General features: G+C 35.1%; 3 protein-coding genes across 5 annotated transcripts; 1 reads left to right on the top strand and 2 right to left on the bottom strand.

Annotated features, from left to right (window-relative positions):
- Nucleotides 1-2,685: 2,685 nt before the first annotated feature.
- Nucleotides 2,686-4,827, top strand: LOC118030601 (probable membrane-associated kinase regulator 4). The gene has a single exon (XM_035034773.2). It carries the CDS (start codon nucleotides 3,006-3,008, stop codon nucleotides 4,116-4,118), a length of 1,113 nt encoding a protein of 370 aa, XP_034890664.1. The 5' UTR covers nucleotides 2,686-3,005; the 3' UTR covers nucleotides 4,119-4,827.
- A 2,498-nt stretch (nucleotides 4,828-7,325) lies between these two features.
- On the bottom strand, nucleotides 7,326-11,021 carry LOC118030595 (ankyrin repeat-containing protein At5g02620). Of its 3 annotated transcripts, XR_004684357.2 has the most exons (5): nucleotides 10,794-11,021; nucleotides 9,971-10,564; nucleotides 9,461-9,870; nucleotides 7,833-9,048; nucleotides 7,326-7,735 (listed from the first exon to the last, which is right to left on the bottom strand). XR_004684357.2 is itself a non-coding variant. In XM_035034766.2 (4 exons), exons 2-4 carry the CDS (start codon nucleotides 10,308-10,310, stop codon nucleotides 8,182-8,184), a joined length of 1,617 nt encoding a protein of 538 aa, XP_034890657.1. In that variant the 5' UTR covers nucleotides 10,311-10,564; nucleotides 10,794-11,021; the 3' UTR covers nucleotides 7,326-8,181. The 3 variants fall into 3 exon arrangements, 2 of the variants coding, with proteins under 2 accessions (XP_034890657.1, XP_073266124.1); XM_035034766.2 differs by having other exon boundaries at nucleotides 7,326-9,048; XM_073410023.1 differs by having other exon boundaries at nucleotides 7,326-9,048; nucleotides 9,971-10,289.
- Nucleotides 11,022-16,912: 5,891 nt separating this feature from the next.
- LOC118030593 (ankyrin repeat-containing protein ITN1) lies at nucleotides 16,913-21,619 on the bottom strand. The gene is made up of 5 exons (XM_035034764.2): nucleotides 21,350-21,619; nucleotides 20,796-21,178; nucleotides 20,506-20,698; nucleotides 19,272-19,681; nucleotides 16,913-18,114 (listed from the first exon to the last, which is right to left on the bottom strand). The coding sequence occupies exons 1-5, from the start codon at nucleotides 21,369-21,371 to the stop codon at nucleotides 17,287-17,289; spliced, it is 1,836 nt and encodes a 611-aa protein (XP_034890655.1). The 5' UTR covers nucleotides 21,372-21,619; the 3' UTR covers nucleotides 16,913-17,286.
- Between the last annotated feature and the right edge of the window lie 455 nt (nucleotides 21,620-22,074).

The following is a 22,074-nucleotide window of genomic DNA, read 5'->3' as shown; positions in this document are numbered from 1 at the left end:
ATTGAGAGTATATAGGCACTGAAATATCACACGGGAAGTCTGTAAATCTTCTCCTCTTTTGATAATGAAATGCAGGTACCATAACCCTAAGCAAATGTAATCACAACACTGGAATACCCAGACGATTATTTGCATTTCCGTCCTCCTACAGTGGAGTATCTGCTAAGGCTGTGTATTGTTAGTGGCGCTGTTGAAGAAAAACTTGAGTTTTTGATTGGAAAAAAGATAACTCCATTAGAAACACTGGGTCCTTGCAAGTTGCAACTTCCTCTTTCTGTGTTGATGCGAGGGGAGACGCAAGGGTCCTCAGATCAAAAGAGGTGTCTGTCTGGCCTGGCATTGCAGCTAGCCTGGTCGTAATAAAGGATTTTGATGCCTCATCGTCTCCACTCTCCAGTAATGGATGGGATGTTTACGTTTGCTTCCATGAAGAAGATTGAGGTGGACGTGGACCGTGAGATTTATTGCATTTTTTTTTTATGGAATTGGAAGGAAGTAGCACTCATGAATTGAAACTTTCAACGGTACAAAACTACAAATAGCTAGAGGGTCTATAATTGAAAAGAAAAGAACTTCAGCTAGCGGCACCTTAAAATCCACTTGGAAAGGCAGCTTCCAAAAGGGACATCCCACTGGGCTTGCCTGGCCTTGAAACTTGTTTATCTCTGCCGTGTGGCATGATCTCCGGCTTCCTTTTGCTAACTGCCCCCGGTGACTGACTAATCATGCGCCTGTGTGCATGGACGCTGTACTATTCACACCCCACGGCCAGGTAGGTAAAAGTCCCATTACTGTGAAAAGTGAAAAAGCTACGTTAAAGAAAAGGTAGACTCGAGTTGTGGTGGTCAGAGGAGCATCACGTGATCTTATGTGCTGTGGTGCATCACCACTGGTTTATCTCATGCAGGGAATTATTCGCCTGAGCATCATGTCCAATCCAACTAATCATAAATAGATTAAGGCAGCAGTTTGTGAATGCTAACTGCTAATTAGATCAGTTGTTAAATTCATTCAGCATTACCATTGAAAACTATGATCATCTGCGCAGCTAAGTGTTCGGAAGTATGGTTTGAGTACTGTTAGAAGAAAGCGTCAAAATCATTAATCTGGATATAAACTTGATAAGAAATAATGTAATTTCAATATATAAAAAATGATGAAAGGATATTCATATCTTTAAGAACAAAGGGAGTAAAAATATCGTTCAGTATTATCTTAATTAAACACATTGAGACATCTAAAAATCGAGGTAAAAAAGAGATCGAATGAGGTCGGCAAAGCCCTAGGGGGGAGGTAAAAAGGCAATAAGACTAGAAGGAAAGAAAAATTCACCCGTTCATCCAAGCATTGGATGGATATTTTCCATTCTTCAATGTCGTCATTGTTTGGAGTCTTTGGACCTTATGGTTGTTCCTAAGGAAGTCAAATGGCACCATGTTCGAGTTCCAAAAACAGTAGCCATAAGCGAAGACTGAAAGGGAGATTTGTTGAAAAGCCTCTTCTTAGTTTGACCCAGTCAAACGAGGATCCATGGCCATAGATTATACAGCCCCGTAACAGTTATCTTTGGAAATATAAAAATACTAAAATGTAGTGCTAGTATAGTAGTAGACCACTGTGACTCTCTCTCTCTCTCCATTATTGAATTGTGAGTGCAAAAAACCAGGTTTTGAGATGTGCACTGGCCTTTTCAAATTTAAACTTTTGTTGCAGAGAAGCTTGTGGATGTTTCAGAGCTGTTCCACATTGTACAAGTATATTGCTACATTAAACTAACCAGTTTCTTTTGGCATCGTGTGTATTTCTTATTATTTCTTAAGGAACATCTATGTCTCATGTTTTCTGAGAGGAGATCTCAAATTCATTGGCTGTGAGATGCAGACCGTAAACACCACAAGCCCCACCACCGTATAGCGTCGGGGCTGGTGTGAATGGAGGACTCCTATGTTCATAATCCATCGAGGACTCCTAAGTAGATTCACCTTCCTGATCAAAATCGCTTAACATAATGTGAAAGCAGTGAAGATTCCATCTGGGACCTGATCTGTTTGCTGGTTCTAGCTAGCACACAGTACTATTGTTTTCTTTAACACTGTTGAAACTTTCATGTTGCATATCTTACTTACATTGAAGCTTTCAACAAAAACAAGACCACTGTCACCATCTTCTCTTCTTGTAGTGACAGATTCTCACCTTCTGAACCCGAAACCTGCTGTAAATTCAAGGTATGTTTACGGCAGTGGATGATTCATGCATGGATGACTAAAAAGAACATGCATGAGGAGCTCCAGAAAGGCCATCCACTTAAGTACAACCCACGCATTATTGAAATCTGATGAGGTGGTTCAACCTCCATGTAAGCTCACTAAATGTCAAAAGTTGGCCACTTCCAACAACGAAAATGAATCCATGCTATTGTTCTAAAGTAAAAAAGAAGAGAAAATTAGTTGGCAAGCAAAGAAACAAGGAACACGGAAACATTACCCTCCTGTGTGTCCTTTATGAGCACCATAGTATACACATGGCAAGGATGCAATTGCCATGCTACAGTATTGTGATTTTAATGTAGAATTTGAATACAAAGGACCAATAATGTGTAATTTAATAGCACAAAAAAAGGTGTAATTTATAAGAAACTTTATTTTTCTCGATAAAGAGCTACTATCTTCCACCCCCTTTCCCCAGAGAAAAAAAAAAGGTAACTTCATAGGATCCACATAAATCTTGATGTAGGAGTATCAATGCATATGGGTCAGTAGCTGACTGCTTACCAGGGGAAAACTCCATTTATTTTCTGCATTTTATTATTTGGAACTATTCGAGATAATAAAAAAGAAAAAAGGAATCGAAAAATCTGACAAATCTTTGCAATAAATTTTTATTTTCTAACTTGGCACCTTCTTCACTTTAAAGGATGCTCTGCCCCCTTTCTTGCTCCATCAAGCTCACCTCCCCATAAGCATCTTTCCCTAAAAAACAACACAGACACAGAGTTCTTAGACAGTATGCTACATGAAATGGCCACAGACCAATCTGATGACTACATTGACATGGAGTTGAGCTCCTCTTCAAGCTTCATTTGTTACTCCATTAGCTCTCCATCACGAAGCAGAGAGTTCGAGTTCCAAATGTCTTCAGTTTCTCATGGTAGAGAAACCACAACATCCTCAGCTGATGAACTCTTCTACAAGGGAAAACTCCTCCCTCTCCACCTCCCTCCTCGCTTGCTAATGGTTCAAAAGCTCCTCCAAAACCCCACCACCACTACCTTAAACAATAAAACAGAAGCAGCCTTTGCTGAAAACTATGCCATTCCCTTCATTAATAGCTCCACTACACCTTCCACTGATACCAATACCCCATTGGAATCTTGCAATATCTCACCGTCAGAATCTCGCATGATTAGCAGTGAACTAAACCCAGATGAATATTTCTTTGAATGGCCAACTGAAGCTAACAGTTTCCTTGGAGATCATCAAAAGAAGTCATGGACTAAGAAGCTAAAACAATCCTCACTTGGTCAAAAACTCAAAGCTTCAAGAGCATACCTAAAGTCTTTGTTTGGTAAGTCTGGCTGCACAGATGAATCCTGCGCTGAAGCAGCATGCAATACAGAAGAAGAAGCTGTTTCAGAAGGCCAGGACTGTATGATCAAGTATATGAAAGTACCAAAGAAGAATCCATATGGAGATATTGATAATGGCAGATACAAGATATCAAATGCCCTCAAGAGAAGCATTGAGAAAGAGATAGCTGAAGACCCTTTTCGTTGTCAAAGGAGGTCTTTCTCAGGGGCAATTCAATGGCAATCTACAACTAAGTCTTCTTTATCCCCATCCTCATCTACGTCCATATCTTCATCTGGTTCTTCTTCATCATCATCTTCATCCTTTTCATTTAGTTCAAATGGGTTCTGTGACTTACAGTTGCTCAAGAGAAGTAGCAGCTCAAATTCAGAGTTTGAGAGTTCAATCGAGGGAGCGATTGCTCATTGTAAAAGGTCACATCAGCTGTTTAGTTCGAGAAAGACTTCAAGTGAAGTTGGAGTCTGTTCATTGTCTGCGCCAGTAATTGCAGCTTCTGGGGATCAAGAGAGGCCTAAACTATGCGGCATATAACTGCGGAAGACCTTGAAATTCACAATTAAAGGGGGGTCAGACAGAGAGACGCCATATCTCATTTCCTGTTGAACTTTTCAAAGTGTGTCTCGGTTATAGCAGTGTGATTTTCAGGTTGTTCAATGGTGTAGATCATCCACTAGACTATAGTTTGTGTTGGAAAGGCCAATAGGAACCCCCTCACTATTCTAGGCGTGCTTTCCTGTGTCAGTGTACTTGCATAAATTATGAAGTTATTTCAGAGCGAGATGAATCCAAAATCTGCAATATAATTAGGCTTGAGGATTTTCTTTTTCTTCACTTTTTTTTTTTTTTTTTTTTTTACTTTTGATTGAGCTGGCCTTGTGTAGGCTTGAGCTGAAGGAAGATGATTCACTAAAGACACTCTTCCAAATGATGAATTACTGTGGACCGTTTGGAATTATCTACTAACGTTTCACAATGAGCCAAACCACCTTGAATTCTACTCTAATGAAGCCAATTCAGAGGTCATGCTCTCTTGATGATATCGAACAAGCAGACCTAAGAAACACAATTATCAGTCCTACCAAAAGTGCCAGAAACCTTTTCCAACAAAGTCACCTGTAAATCTTTTTCTAGTTCCATGTTCTTGGAAAAATCTGAGCCTTTTGTCAAGAACCTGATGCATGGCCCTTTCCCCTGACAACTAGATTCTTAATGAATGTTTGAGGGCATTGACTATCAATATTACTCCCAACAGAACTGTGGAAGATATGATATGCCTCTGCATGAAAGTGAGGAGCATCATCTTTTTTATCGTTTCACTTTACTGAGGAAAAGTTGAAAGCCATCCAGAGTGAATTTTCTTGAGAAAGCATCCAGAAAATAAAATAAGTTTGATAGAGGCGATCCCCTAATAGAGGGACAGAGGGAGGGAAAGACGATTTTGAATCATGCTTAAAAATAGAGTAATGGTCATTTTACCAACCAAACATTCTTCCCGGAAAATCTCAAGCATCGATCAAATGAGTAGATCCTATTCCTGTAAATGAAACCGATAAATTCAACAGTCGAAATTTTACTCGGTAACATTAGCATCACCGAACACTAGTCGCCGGATACCTTGATCCTAGGAGACAAGAACAGATGACTGATTCAGAGCAAGCATGCCAGCCCACTGCAATGCAGTGTGATCCACTGCAACTTGATACCAAGTAACAAAGTATGTTACAGTAACACCAATGATTGTCGACGCAGGATGTTCACTGTTTGCTGCTAAGAACATGCTTATCCGCTGGGAATGTAACGTACCAAGTTGATAATAAATGGGCCATTTCAGAAGCAGAAAACTTTCCATGCATTTTGTTGATCTATCCCATGATTACGACTAAACATGAATCCGAAAGAGAATGCCAGCTTGATATTTGACTAGATTGAAGGGCAATATCCTGTTACTGAATCAACTAGCCGAATAATGTTAGGCATTAAGAATACAGACAAGCATGTAACTAGAAACCTCTTCCCCCACAGATGGCAACGCTGTCCGAGGGGTTCCGCGTGTCCTTGCAAAATCTATCATTTTTAAGGTACAAGCCAGCCAGAATACTGCTGCCTGACTGATAATTCATCACACGTCTCAGTCATTCACGAACATGATTTCTCTGGCTGTCCTCTTCAATCGAATATGGGATTTATGGCACTTTACGCACTGTTTTTGTTTCAAGTTTTCTTTGCAATGCAGGCTGATGAGATTTTAAACAAATTTGTACGATTGTTTTGTGTTAATTTAATGTCCCAGTTTCAGCATTGATCTCAACGAGTTCCACAACAATTCAATAAAGATTCTTTCATGGTAAATAGTCACTGATGAAGTGTTCAGTAAATAAGAAATGAAACACTGATGCAGTGTTTCAGTAACTGGTCACTGACATTTACAGAGGTTATAATTGAACTTTTTTTAATCTTTTTTTCATCTTCATGTACATCTTTCTTGAAGAATTGAAACAATCTTTCGTGTAGGTACTAAGTAGTGAAGCCAGGAATAACCCAATAACCCATAATTAACCAATTTCAAGCATTCAAAGATACAAAATGCCTAATGTACTGTGAAGGAATGAATGTGGCTTTGCTGGGACCAGTCATCGTATCACCATCCGAATTCCGGATCTGTGACCGTCAAGGAGCGGTATCCTGAGATACTTTACTTACGCTAAGTCTTAAATATACTTACTATAAAATAAATTATACAAAATTTGTAGTATTCTGTAAACTTTCAAATTATTCTTTAAAACTAATAAAATCAAATAATATTTCATAAAGCGTTTAAGATATTAAATAAAATTAAAAAAAAAATCTTACAGAAGTAAGCAAAACATACCAATAAATAAAGTAGCAATAACTTTTAGGTCAACAAACTAACAAAAAGTATGAACTTGAAAATAATATTAATAAATGGTAAATTCAACCAACTCAATAAAAGACTAACATTTATAGATATAATAGAAGAATAAATTAAAACAAACATACATTAAATATATTGGTATTATGATAATGGAATACATGTCAAATAACAAAAGAAATCTTAAGGTTTTGATAATAAACAAGGTTTATAGCCCAGATAATTATGGGAGGACCAGTCACCATAAATTAGTGTCTCTTTTACTAACTAGATATACAAATTATCATATGCACGTAAACTAACTGCTCCTCGTTATTATAAAGTTTCTGAAAAGTATCTTGATATCTAGATATAGAAAATATTCACATATAAATATATATCAAAGCAAACAAACAAATAATGTACTTAATATAATTAAATCAACAAAATATAATTATAAATTCAAGAAATTAAGGAGCGCTAAAAATAAATAAATCAATATATATAAATATTCAATGTTAACTAATTGTATTCATCATATAATTAACATATATAAATTATTTATATTATATTAATATTAAAAACTATCTTACTCATATAAAAAAATAAAAATAAAAAATAAATACTAGAGGAATATTAACAAAATCTAGAACGAATTCAGAAAAATACTAGAAAAACAACCAGAAACAATTTCAACTCAGCAAAACATAATTATAAAATCAAGTCCACCCTAAAAGCAGGCCCATGTGCTCATTTGTGTTGGATCCCTTTTCGGCATCCTCTACGCCACTGCATTCCAATTATTAAGCAAAAGAAATGTTTTGGAAACTGTTCACAGAGAAGGATAGCATATGTGGAAAGAATAGGAATGGGAGCATAACTTGACCATCTGCAGAAAGTTTCTTCTCACAAATAAGTTTCAAAAAAACTGAAATTGGTAGGTAAGTTGTGGAAATTGTGTTTGATTAGATATCAACTCCATCTAGTCTCCAACTTTGTAGCAATGATTTTGCTTCCAAAGGAAATTCATAACTAAATTGGATTAGCAGACACATGAGAGATGTTCAAGAAGGTAATCAATACCCCATCTGGCTCAATACTGACTCGGTAAATTGTGCCCTAGCCTGCATGATGCTGCCAAGTTATGGAAGGTTTCTGGTTTCAAAATGTAGCAGGAAGCCCTAGTGACAGATCAGGAATTGAGGATGGATTGAAAACGAAGCCTCCAGCAGTTCGAGCGTGGCATTGAGCTGGCTGATGATGCTCGTAGAGAGGGCATCTGATAAAAATAGAAGGAGGTGGAACTAAGGGATGGTGCAGTAGCTGGTGTTAGCATTCTGAATAAATAAGAATACACAGAATGTTTAGAGCCATACCAGCAAGTTTACACAATTTCGTACCCAAAAGCTTCTGTTATTCTATAGCAACCTCTGAAGCTCGATAAAGCATCAAAAGTTGGGTTTTTTAATTGTGAGAAAGATAAACATCTCAAGGGAAAATGTACTTCTGGATAGAGGTCATTTATGAGAACAGAACCGAGTCGCCAACTAACTAATTTCCCATCAACTGAAAAAGTTGCCACACTCTTCTTCTTCTAAAATCTTCAGAAGATCTACCAGATCCATGCTTCACTAGTGAGCGAAAAGGCTGAAAAGAAGTTACAAAGGAATATATACGAGGAAAATGTTGTCTGAATATGTAAGACCTAAAATGGTGGACAAAGTCTCAAATTGCATAGAGTTTCTTGAAGTCATTTTCCAGAATCTCTGATTCTTCCATGAACGACAACGACTCTGATCGTGATCTACTTGTTAATGATCTCCGTAATTTGGAAGTCTCAATTCTCTGTACAATTACCCAATAACCCATCGTCCCAATTGTTGTTACCATCATTATTGTCCCTATGACTGTTACAGATACTGCCAACCACTTCTCATCACCTCCCACTACAACGTATGAGAGTGCAAGGAATGCAACTGAAATCAGCATACAAGCCAACCACATTAGCTTGTTGATCACGGACATTAGTTGTTTTTTTGCCTCTCTCTCTATAACAACGATAGAAGTTTGAACCACCACTACAGCCAATGATATAAAGAGAGCAATTGAGTCAAATATGATGAAAATCATGAACTCGGGTTTGGGAGCAATTTTCGCTTCTCCAGCAGACTGTCCGGGAGCGAGGTTACCTGGGTGATCAGCAAACTGGCCAGGGAGCTGGAAGATGGCAGCAAACGCAACAGTGGCAATAAGGACTGCAACAACTGTGGTTGAGTTAATCGCATTATTGAGACCTTCAGTGTGCATTTTGTTGAGCCTCTTGGCTATACCTTGAACGCGTTTTCGTGTTAGCCGTGTGGTCTCAAGCTGGTTGTGAACCCCGTGCTTTATGTCACTTACAGTTTGCTTTAGTTCTCGGTTGGCTGTTTTAGTTGTAGGCTTCAAGGATTTGGCAGATAAGATTCCATGTTCTTCTAAGATGGAGGCAATTCCTCTGTGGCCATTTTTCTCAGCAATATCAAAGGGGGTTTCTCTTGATCTGTTGACAATTGTTTTGTCAATTCCCTTTTGGTCAAGTAGCTTCCTAACGATCTGCAAATAGCACCAACATAAATGTCAGAAACTTCCCAACTTTGTGATAAGGAAAAGATTCTTTGGCAACTTTGGTAGATGACAGAGTGACTTCTGCTCTAAATATTGATTTAGCAACATCACAGAAGGGCTGATTTACTTGTCTTGCAGAAGATGCTCACAATTTAGGTCAAGCATAGTAGTTTTTGAGCATAGACATGGGTACCAATAAGTAAAAAATTTGGTCTGAAGTTGATACATAGCTAAAATACATGGAACCAAAAGCAACTCATAAAATCACATAATAGATTTAACATATAAAGGGTTCTTGATTAATCCTCTCCTCGAACAGACCATGAGCGTAAGTTCATATTTGGTAACAAAAATAACAGGGCAAAGAAAATCTAAAGAAGAGGAAAGTAACTTAGAATACCTGATCTCTACCCTTACGTACTGCAATATGCAAAGCAGAGTTGCCTTTATTATCAACCGTGTTCATCAAAGAAGGATCTGACATGATCAGCTCCTCCACCAGCTCAACAGCCTGTCCTTTAACTGCCATATGGAGAGCTGTCTGGCCTTTTTTATCAGTCTTAATCACGAGTCCAGGTTCTTTACTTAAAAGGGCTTTCAAAATCTCCAAATGTCCATTCCTTGCTGCCGAATGCAAGGCAGTTTTACCATTACTTTTTGCTATCAAAGCGAGGCCACTACATTTCTCTAACAAAAAATTCACTACTTCAACATGCCCTTGTGAGGCAGCAGAGTGCAAAGCTGTAGTGTTTGATGAATCAAAGGTCAAAGAAAGTTCAGGATCGACCTCCATGAGAGCTTCCACTATCTCTGCGCATTACAGTAACAGAACACAGAATCAAACAACATGAACACCAATCCAATTTATAAATTCTTGCAAGGAATTTCAAGAATTGAAAACAGTACTTACCCAAATCACCTTGCTTGGCAGCTATGTGAAAAGCATCATACCCATTTCTTGCTTTTAGACTAGCCAAACCAGTGTCATAGTACTTAATCAGCTCCTTCACTATATCAACATGCGAATACTCTGAAGCAACATATAAAGCAGTTTCTCCTGATTGGTTCTGTTTCGACAACATCACAGTCAACTCTGCAGCTTCTCCAAGATTCTCGGCTATCATTTCCTTAACCAGCTTCAAATTCCCAGCTCTCACCACCGCATGAAACGGCGTGTCGTCCCGTTTCCCTGTCAACTGTTTTGTCATCTTCTTCTGCCGGGAAATTTGCTGCCTCGCCGGAGGTTCCATTGCATAAAGAAATTAATCTGCCAAAAAACAAGAAACCACTTCCTTTCTTCCTTCTTCTAGTCTTTCAATTTGTGGATCAAGATTTCGAGTTTTTAAGAAAGAGGAAGATCTAGAGTCATGGTAATCAACATGGATAAGGAATCATATCATGTCTGATTGATGATCAGACAAGTGTTGCACGTGGGGATGCTTAGCTACAAGGTTGGTTCGTTGATATTCCACACATCATATGCATACCATGTTCTTGAAATATTCTGCGCCAAATTTCAGCAGTATTAAATTAGAGTCCACTTGAAATGTATAATTTTTATACATTCAAACTCTTGTTTTCTTCAATAGTTATCACTATGAGCAATCATGAACGATAAATATAAAGTAAGAGATAAGGGCCGTGACTTTGTTGCCAGTTTCAAACTTTGCTAACTAAAAAGAAAGGAAAATTGAGCAACTGACATCGACTCAGAAAGTACAAGAATAACTTACCGGAGCTTTGAAAAACAAAGGGGTTCTCTGACTGCTGTGTTCTTCTAGAAACTGAAAATCCCAATTTAAAAAACGGATCCGAAAGATTCCTTGGCGATGATGATCGAAACAGAAAACACAAAGCGATATTCTTGGAGGTGATGATCGGGTTAAAGATTCAGAAACATGGAGAAAGATAATTCTTAAATACAAAGGTGCAAGGGCTGATAGTTACTGGTTGCCACTAAACTGTCGTTATTGACAAGATGGTGCTAGTGGGTGTGTGGACGTTTGGTGTGCAGGCTGTGCAAGCAACCATTGGTAAACACGCTGTTAGTTTATTTGTCTTCTCTCGTAAAATTTGTGTCTGGTGGTAGACGACGTTAGACCCCGTTTGTTTTGTTTAAAATATTATATATATATATATATATATATATATATATATATATATATATATATATATATATATATATATATATGTTTTGTATACATTATTTTAGACAAAAACTAGTTAGCTAAAATATTTTACTATTTCCAACCTTAATTCATTTGATAAAAAATATTTTATAGTCTATAAAATTTTGTAAAATTCTTTAAAAAAAAATTAATAATTTATAATATTATTCAATCACCATCATAATTGTTATTAATATCATCATCATCATCATTTTATTATCATTATATTTTTCATATCATTACTTATCAAATATTTTCAAATTTATTTCAATTTTTAATTTGTAATACATTTTATTTAAAACAACCTCCCCTTAAATTGAGATTATTTTTAAAGTATATTTAGCTTTAAAAAATTCAAATAAATCACCATATTATTATTATTAAAAATAATAATTTTATCAATAATACAAATCAAACAAATATGATATATTATATTATTAAAGATTCTCTAGGACATTAAAATTGTCGTATATAATGCTTTTTAAAATAGTTTTTTTAAAAAAATATATTAAATTTTTTTTTTACTTTATCATATTAGAATGTGAAAACTATAAAAAATATTTAAAAAATATTTTAATATTTTTTCCAAACCAAAAATATTGTTTAAAAAAAAATAGCGACTACAAATCAAAACAGGAGGAGTAAAACACCATCTTACCCAATAACTCATGTGGGAGTGACAAGTGGCAAAAACGTGGCCCATGCATCCAACAGCACACGTGAGTCGCATGGCCTATGTAACACTTACCCCTACTCTTTTGTGTAAGGTGTAAACTATAAACACCAAATCATTGATCATTAGATTCGATTTTTTGGGGGGCCCAAAAGAGCAATCACACGCGCCCTTCCACTGCTCAAAAACTCGGCAAAGGCAGAGTGGCAGACATTAACAATTATTCGAGAATATAATTGTGACTGTTTTTTAAATATATTTTATTTAAAAATATATTAAAATAATTTTTTATTTTTTATATTTAGTATATTAAAACAATTTAAAAATAATAAAAAAATTAATAAAAAAATTAATTTTTTTTAAATATAAAAATATAAGGACCAAGAAAGTAATGGATTGTCGTGGTTGTGGGCTTGCGGTCACTGGAAACTGAGGGAGCCAATTCTTGGGTCAATGGATGAACATGGCCACACGGTACAGATAGAGCGGGGACCATCCTAGGCGAGTTTTGTTGTTTTTAATTTTGTTTTTAAAAAGAATACTTTTTACTTAAAATAATATTAAAATAATTTTTTTTTATCGTGCGTTGATAATAAGGAAACCGCGTGCATGTATTTTGGAGGCTTCTTTCTATTGCCTTGTCAGCATTATTGTTATGATAATTATTTTCGATGGCTTTGACTTCATCTTCATTAGACGTGTTACGACGGAAAAGATGTACGTGATGCTACTGCACATGTCATTACAAGATTGAAAAGGATTACGAGAGTTATATGATTTTTAATTTTAGAATTTATAAAATTAGTTGAAATATATGTAAGTTAATTTGGATACTCATATTAATTAAAAAAAAAAGATTGAAAGGGATAGATTATTATTTTTACTTTTTTTTACATGATATGATTACTTAAATATTTTTAAAAAGAAAAATTTAATAAAATTTTATGTAGATATTTTTGAATTTTCAATTTATAAAAGCACAATAAAATATCTAAAGTACTCTCTTTGTGTAAAATATCATATAGTTGTTATATAGAAGCTTTTTGGTCTTTTCCCCTTGTTTTTATTGTTATTGTCAAGTTAGATAAAGGTTAATTTGATCTTTTAATATATATATATATAAAGAAGGAGCTCGTGCTCTTCTAGCAATGTATGCGACTCCTCCGATAGCCAAACATGGCCTTTCACTGCAGTATTAGAAATAGCTCATCGAGGTCTTTCCTACAGATAAGTGCGTGGCAGCGGAGGACTACCAATGTGGATTCGGTGAACTTTTTTCATCTCCCCCTATTTTTCTCTCTTTTTTCCTTGGAAAAATACCGAAGATTCTTTTTATTTAATTTTTGTATTCAATTTGAACATCATTATTTTCATTACCATTTGTTTTTTTTTTATGCTTATTGAAGTTTATTTTTTATTCAATTTCATCCCTGAACATTTTCTTTCATTAATTTTTATATTCAATTTGATTCTTATTCTTTTGATTGCTTTTATTTTATTCTTCTCTTGATTTATTTATGTTTTTCAATTTTATCCCTAAACATTTTATTTGATTTTATTTTTGTATTCAATTTTGGTCCCCATTTTTTTATTGCTTTTTTTTTATCCCTTTCTTGATTTTTTTTTAATTTTATCCCACAATATCTTATTTGATTTAATCCCTGTATTCAAATTTTGTCATGTTTTTTTTATTGCTATTTTTTATCCTTTTTTTTATTTATATTCTTCAATTTCATCCCTCAATATTTTATTTGATTTGATGTTTATATTCGATTTTGATCCTTATTCTTTTTATTGATATTTTTTTTATCATTCCCTTAATTTATTTTATTTTTCAATTTAATCGCTAATTATTTTCTTTCATTTGATTTTTATATCATATTTGATCCTCATTACTTGATTAATGTTTGTTTTGTTTTTTAATTTTTGATGGTTATGAATTTTGCTTCATTATTTTATACCATATTTGATCCTTATATTCTGGATCATGGGTTAGTTAAGTTAACTCGAGTTGAATCGGTTTTTTTTTTTCTAGAGTTTTCTTTTTTCAAAATTGATTTTTTTTGTCCAATACCATCATTGTCATTGGGTTATTGAGACTTTGGCCTTGTAATTTTCAATGCTTTCCTTTCAGTAGGGTTATCCCAGGTTACAAGTTAATTAAGTTAACTTGAGTTGATTCAAATTTTTTTATATTTTCTGTTATTAATTTAACTTTGATTTTTTTTTCTAGGTTTTTTTTAATTAAAATTTTCATCCCAACCTCATATTGAATGTTACTAGTTAGTCGAGGTGAACTAGACTAACTTGGCCTTTTTTTTCCCTTACATTTCTTTCTTGAAAAACTGATTTTTTTTTTTATTATTTTTATCTTTTGGGATTGGTTATTTGGCCTTGAGCTTTATGATTTTTTCTATTTTCTTTTCCGTAGGGCTATCAAGGGTCGTGAGTTAGTCGAGTTAATCCGAGTTAACTCGGGTTTTATTTCAATGTTTTTTTTATTGATTTATCTATGGTCTTTTTTGGAGGCCTTTTAATTTTTTTTTAATCTCATTCTCATATCACAGGTCAAGAGTTAGTTGAGTTAACTTAATTTTTTTTTTTTTTTACATCTTATTTTTTTTCAATTTCATCCATTGACATTAAGTTATTAAGCTTTGTGCTTTATGGTTTTTTCTTTTCTTTCTTTATATTGGTTTATCCTAGTCACAAGTAAATTAAGTTAACTCAAATTTACTTGATTTTATTTTTTAATTTTTTATTGATTTAACTTTTTTTTTAAAAAATTATTTTTTTTATCTTGATTTCATATCATAAATAGAGGATTTGTAAAGTTAATCAGAGTTTACTCAGGTTATCATCCATCATCTAGACCTTTTTTTTTTTTTTTTTTTTTATAATAGAAAAAGTTTATCTCCACCCGTAATGTAGCGTAAGGCACCTATGTAATGTTATTTTTTTGTCCTCCAAGATCTTTTCATCGTGATCCATTTGTCACATATCAAGGTTTTTTTTTTATGTTTTTTAGATATTAATAAATGACTTAATTATTTTTAAAAACAAAAAGGATTAACTAGCATTCAACGCATCCACCCTTGATTTTGGGCACAAGAGTTGGTCCATTAAGCCTAGAATCTTGGACTTCTTATAATGTTTTTTTTTTAAAAACTTTATCTAAATAAAATCAATGAAATTGTATTTTTTTCAATTATGCGTTAATAAAATTATTTTTTTAGATTGTTACTAGATAAAGAAAAATATTGCTTAGGTTTTTTAAAAGAAAAACACAATGTTTTTTTTAGTTTTTTTCCATGACCTTGATTTGGGTTTTTTTTTGTTATTTTTAAAATTGATTTAAAAAAAAAAAACTTATTCGACAATGAGTTGGATGAGAACCAACCTTTTTATTTTTTGTATTTTTTTTCATTGGATAATCTCATTCTTATGATCTAGATTACAAGTTTATCTGGATTTACTCGAGTAAATTTTTTTAGATTTTTTTTTTAAATTGAATATTTTTATTTATTTATTTTTGTCCTTATCATTTAGTTGATTGGAATTAAACTTTCTAATTTATTTAGATTTATTTTTTATGAAGTTAACATGGTCTCATGATCTAGGTCACGGGTTTTACAAGTTAATTAATGTTGGTTTGGATTAATCTAATATATTAGTGTCTTAATAATATTTTTTAAAAAATATATCATTCAATATATCACCATCTAAATATTTTAAAAATATATCATTTAATATACATAAAATTTTAAGTTTTCCTGTTTTAAAATATTTAAAATTTTCCTGTTTTAAAACAAGCTAGTAACCATCTTTACAAAAAAAAAAAAATTACGGTTGGAGAAAAAAAAATGATCCCAGCGTTTCTATCTATTTTATAATGATTCGGTAGTGGACTTTAATCAACTAACTTCAAATTTAAGATTTTTTTACAAGGAGAACAATTTTTTCTGGATACAATATTATTTTGAAAGGAATCTTTTCTTTGGTCAAAGTTGATTTCAAGATCACCAAATAAATGAAAAACATGAAAAAAATCGAATGAAATTACTCCATGGATAATTTTGAAAGAAATGGAAGTAATCAAATAAAAACAAATTAAAGTCATTAACTCAATGATGAAAAGTCAAAAAGTTCATATTTATTAAAAAGGGGGTTGGTGTAATAACAGTCTAGCTATCAACAATAAATTATGATAAACAATCAGATATTAGGTTTTGATTTTGCAAAAGAGTGCTGCTATTAAGAGAATTCGGTGCTCTGTTTGTGGCTTGAATGGGACAGAAGAGAAGCAATTGAGCTCTCCTTCTCACATGGCTCTTTGAAGACGTGGATGGCTTCACAACCATCGTCTTCTATTGTTTGTCTGTTAGTTGGTTTTTTCCTCTTTTTCTTTTTTTTTTCTATGACCATTGACTTGCATAACAAGGCCAAAAATTTAATGGGCGCATTTTAAACTAATATTCATGTCTTGATTCCGCCGAAGTTAGCGCTGAAGATTGACATGAACACTGCAGTGCATTGATGACACTTTTTGTTAATGATGCTCAGCTTAAGCCAATAAGCCATTGAGAAGAAGTTATAGCTTTCACCTTGAAGATTCCCCCGTGAATCACAAGTTTATATTGTTTTCTATCAAATAACTATCTCAATCTAATAGCTTAAGCTATTAAGTGAGGTTTGAAGATATAATTTATAATATTCTCTAACATACCTCTTTAAATAAAAGCCTTTTTAGCTTGAAACTTATACAGATCTATACTATTTTATGCTTGATTTTTATTAAATAAATAGAAGATGGTGAGATTTGAACTTGTGACCGCTTGATTATAATGCTCTAATACCATCTTAACTTAATAGATTTAGCTAGTTGTTACAGATTTGAAAGACAAAAGGTAGCCCTCGTATGTTGTATACAAATTTGCTTCATTAGGCCATAAGAGACCAGAAGAAAGAAATGGGAATCAGGCAGGAGTGGTGTGGCAAGCTCCTCCTCCTCCTCCTCCTCCAGCATTCTATACATCAATATCGTCCCCTCAGTTACAGCCTTCATTACAGTTAAAAAAAACAAGAAAATATGATCTACTAACAAGCAAGCAAGCAATCAATCAATCATATATCCTCAATTTCAGATAGCTAAACGTACTTTGGGGGGCTCCTAAGAATATCACAAATTATCATATACTTTGTTCATGTGATGCTTTCATTTGTTGGCCATGAAGATTGAGGGTGCGTGGGAGACAAGTTCTGCTTTCGAAGTAGTATATCCATTCCTTGGAAAACCAAATGATTCACACTCAATTCAAGAGTGCGATGGCTTAATTTGAAGATTAATAGAAGGCACTACAGGCTGGAAAGATTTAGGATTGAACGTCAAATGGCATAGATTGGTTTTACTTCTGAATCAGTCTCTGAATAATGCCAAGAAGTATTTGCACTTCTTCTCGAAGACTTCTGTTTCTTCCTCACTTTTCTAATCCTTCTGGACTTCATCACATAATAAGTCATGGAGCCAAGAACTCCTGCCATTATAATTCCTCCTACAGCCGTAACAAGAATCGCAGCCCACTTGCGATGCCGGCCAGCTACTATATATGATGATGAAATAAATGCTACTGTAGTGCAGACTGAGGCCAGCCACATTAATTTATTGATCACCTCTATAACCCGTCTTTCTGTTTTTGTCTCTCCTCTAACAAGTGTGATTTGTACAACAACAACAGCCAGTGAAGTGAAGAGTGCAATGGCATTGAAGATGAAAAACATCTTAAATGATAAACTGCTCACCACTACAGCCGTGCCATTTTCTTTGGCACCACCAGGAATAGTGAAAATGGCTGCAAACGCAACTGTTGAAAAGAGTACAGCAACCACCGTGACTGAGTTAGTGGCATTGTTAATTCCTTCCCTGTGGAGCCTACGGAGCTCATTGGCAATCCCACTTACATTTTTGTTTGTTTTCCGGGTCTGTTCAAGCTGGAAGTGCACATCTTTCTTAATCTGTGTTACAGTGTTCCGGAGCTCATCCCGTGGCTGGTTAAGCTCGCTTGCTTTTACGCCACCGTAATGAGCCAAACACTCTCTTATCTCTGAGGTTTCTTCAGTGAAGTGAAGGGCTTCAGCTATGTCAAGGGCTGTTTTACGGTCCCTTGTTAGTGCATTGACATTTGTGTCAGGAAGGCGCAACAATGTATTCACTATCTGCAAGATTAAAAAAAATAAAAAACAGAGTACTATGATTATGCATTTCAACTAAAATGTCTCCTGAAGTTTGAGTATCCTCCTTTTTTTATGAACGAATATTTTATTATCAAAATGGGCTAAAGTAAGAGCTTACCTCGCTACAAAAGCATTACAAACAGAATTTTCCTGGAAAACAGAATCAACAAACACCAAATTTCCATCTACTCCAGAGTTCACAATACTTATTTGCCGACCATTCATGCGAGAAATAATTGAAACTCGAGAAACTCCAAGGTCAGAGACAATAGAAGGAAACGTGCTCCTAACAGAAGCAAAAGCGACTCTAGCAGGCAAAAAGTGTTGCTTGGACAAATCAGAAGCTAACATGCTCCCTATCCTATGATTTCACTCCAGTTGCATTTCTTCGTGAAAAATAAACATATAAATGAACTCATCCACAAGGCCACTAAATTCACTAATATTGACTATGTTGCATTTGAAAATGCACAAGCTTTTGTGCATGTGGATTTCTAAGCTGGTGTATGTTTGGCTTGGAAACCAATCCTCTGCACTGAAGAATTCAGTAAATGATAAATTCACCATCGGAAAAGGTACAAAGCTCATTTAATATCATCTTTGAGGAACGAAATCTTTTGGAAAACCCTATTGAATTCTTTTGGGCTCCTATACATAAGGATTACTTCCTTTCCTAATATACTTTAGCGATTGTTTAATACAGCAGGTTATATCACCCGGAAAGCTTCAATCTATAATATGTAATGGGAACTTGTGGTTAAAAAGAACCTTATGGTTTGCAGTATGAGGTGGATTATCAGGGATGGTTCTGTGACACATTACCATTTAAGGTATTAACAGAACCAGTTTCCAACAAATTTTTGGGCAGAGGACAAAAGTCTTGCGATCTTTAAAAGAAAAAACAATATAAGCACAAGTTCATCAGCATGTGTTAGGCTCTAAATCGGTGTCCTATATAGAACTTAAACTCCAATCATCAATGCAAAGAAGCATATATCAAAAGGAGAGAAAATATTCCCATTGTATTTTGTCAAACGAGGAGACAGTTTGAAGACAATTCATGTATGATATCAGGAATTCTGTATTGATTATCTTATCTGGAAATTTGAAATAGATGGATCAACAATGCTAATAAGTACCTGTGTCCGCTTTTTCCTGGTGGCTACATGCAATGCTGTGTTCCCAAACTTATCTGGGAGCATAACAATAGCTGGATCTGCCTCCAGCAGCAGCACCGCCACTTCACAACTCAATCCTTTAACAGCCATATGCAATGCAGTCTGCCCTTTCTTATCAGTCCTACGGGCTAGTTGTGGATCCTCGTCAAGCAACGCCTTCACAACTTCTATGTGCCCCTGACGGGCAGCTAGATGCAAAGCATTTTTTCCATTGGATTTAGTCATCTCTAGCAAGCTTGGATCTTTCGATAGCAATTCATGAACTACAGCTGCGTGCCCTTTTGTGGCGGCAGAGATAAGAGGAGTTGCATTTGATTGGCCAACTGTTTTTCCCATTGTGGGATCGTGCTCTAGCAGTAGCTGGACAATAGCTGCATAAAGATTATTTTTCAACTGCATTTCCCAGTGCCAAGTTTTGTTCAATCTATATGTTACTCAAGAACAGAAATACAAGAAACTCAGAACAAGCAAACCGTGCATTCAACACAAAAAAACCATCATGGATCAAAAGAAATTTAGCATCAGTAACACATATTGAGAACCAAAGAGCATGAATCAGCTAATTACTCCATTCATGTATCTCATCTTTATCATGCATGATTGCTTACACATTATATGAATCAGCTATGTCGAAAAATAATTAAAAAATAAATACAATGATGGCATAAATCTTAGAAGATTGTTTGATGATTATTTTGTCCTTGATCAATTTTTTTTTCTGAAAAGTACATTTACCATCTACTGATAGAGGAGCACAAGTTCAAATATGATTCTGTCTTCACAGTGCATGAAAGAAAGGAAACGTCCAACAACATATTTTGTCATATGCCACTGTTAATGCTTCATAGTCATGGACTTTCAACTCTCATCTCAACTGATTCAAAGGCTTCGTGAGATCCTTCAACGTCCTAAACTTTGAAGCATCCCAATGACAAGAAACAATATAGGAGTATGAAACTTGTCAAGGATTTGAATTTTCAAATCTGGACAAATTAAGTATTAAAAAATAGCCTGCCAATAGAATTGGATAGTGACAACATTCTCCATCCTCAAACCGAGTACAATTATTGAAGCTTCTTTTTAAAATTGGTACATATTTTCTAAAAAATTTCAATCTTAAAGACTAATAATTGAGTGTGTACCAATTGCAGACTAATATAAAACTATGGACAAGAGAAATGAATAAGTATACTACCTTGATGACCATTACTTGCAGCAAGATGAAGAGGATCAAGCCCTGAGCGATTCCTGTGCGAAATCGCATCCTCGGTCGTATACTTCAACAGCTCCTTTACAACCTCCAAGTGTCCTCTCTCAGCTGCAGTGGACAAGGCTGTATCACCTAGCTCATTCACCTCATTCACCACCGCAGACCTTATCTCGGCAACCTTGATAGAATAAAACCAATAAAAAAAAAATAGGAAAAAGAAAACCCTCTCTCCAAGATTGCAAGTGCTCAAACCATGTAAATGCAATGTAGCTCACCTCAGCATCAAAATCAGTACCACTCAACGTCCCTATCATCTGCTCATCAATTTCACCAAGAATTCTCTTAACAGCCTCCAAATCATCACGCTGCGCAGCCAAATGCAGCTCGGTATCATTGTGACGGCCGGTCACCTGCCTCAAGTACTTCTTTCTATCAAACCGCTTTCCCGAATTGGAAACAACCAGTGACTTGCTCGAATTGGACACGAGCAATTTCTTGCCAGAATTAGTGAACACTAGGGTCGCCCTTGGTGTTGCAGCAGGCGACGGTGTTGGTGACGGAAAAGGGAGTGATGATGATGATGCTGATACCTCTGCAAGAAGGTTAGGACTTGAGTTAAACGGCTTGGCCAGTCCCTTCTCTAGATCCATCTCGTTTTCTTTTGCAAGACAAATCATTCCAATTCATTAGAACAATTCATTCAAAAAAATAAATCCTCTGTTTTTGTTACCAACAAGAAAACAGAGAATGACTTTGCATGCTATATTTTTATGCATGCAGGAAATATAAAAGACAATGATGATGCTAAAAGAAACAAGATATTAATTACCTTCTTCGATTCCGTATTCCATTGGAGATTTTCAAAACAATCCTAATGAAATCATTCTTCAAAGAAAAAATAGCCTTTTTTTGTTCTTTTTTCCGGGAACATGCAAAGCGTGGTTTTTGCAGAAAAAATGGAAAAAGGGTTGGTAAGTTTTGTGGAAAACGGGAGAGGAAATGTCATGCTAACGCCGTCGGGGCTACCGGTTTGACCACCGGGGCCACCGGAGGAAATTGGATCTCACCACCATTAGACTGTTTTTATAAGGTCGTTGGTTTTGGCTTTGGCTTTGGTCTTGCTATGTCTGCAGCCTGTGCAATGTTATTTGCCAGGTCAGCAGGCTTTTGCCATCTAAAGACAGGAGGGGACAAACAATAATTTTTTTTTTAATATATATATAATTTGATTGTTGAAGTCTACCCTTGAACAATAACACATTTCTAAATATATATTTTTCCTTGAATGGATTTGTGCGTGCTAACTACGTTTAGCAAAAACCTGTTGAGGGGAGTATTTTTCTCCCATGCATTTGATATTCCACTTGCAAAGATTGATGGGTTTCTTTTTTTTGTTTACAAATATTTAAAGTATAGTTTTGAAACCCGGTCCGGCTTGGCAGGTCGACCCGGTGCTAGAACCGGGCCAGGTTGGAGGGAAAAAAAAAGAAAAAAAAACCTGGTGTGACCCGGCTACCCAGTCGACCTGACATGACCCGGTCAAGACCTGACCTC

The sequence above is a fragment of the Populus alba genome, chromosome 6, assembly GCF_005239225.2.
Source record: "Populus alba chromosome 6, ASM523922v2, whole genome shotgun sequence".
NCBI classification, from domain to species: domain Eukaryota; kingdom Viridiplantae; phylum Streptophyta; class Magnoliopsida; order Malpighiales; family Salicaceae; genus Populus; species Populus alba.
This window is presented reverse-complemented; position numbering and strand designations above follow the sequence as displayed.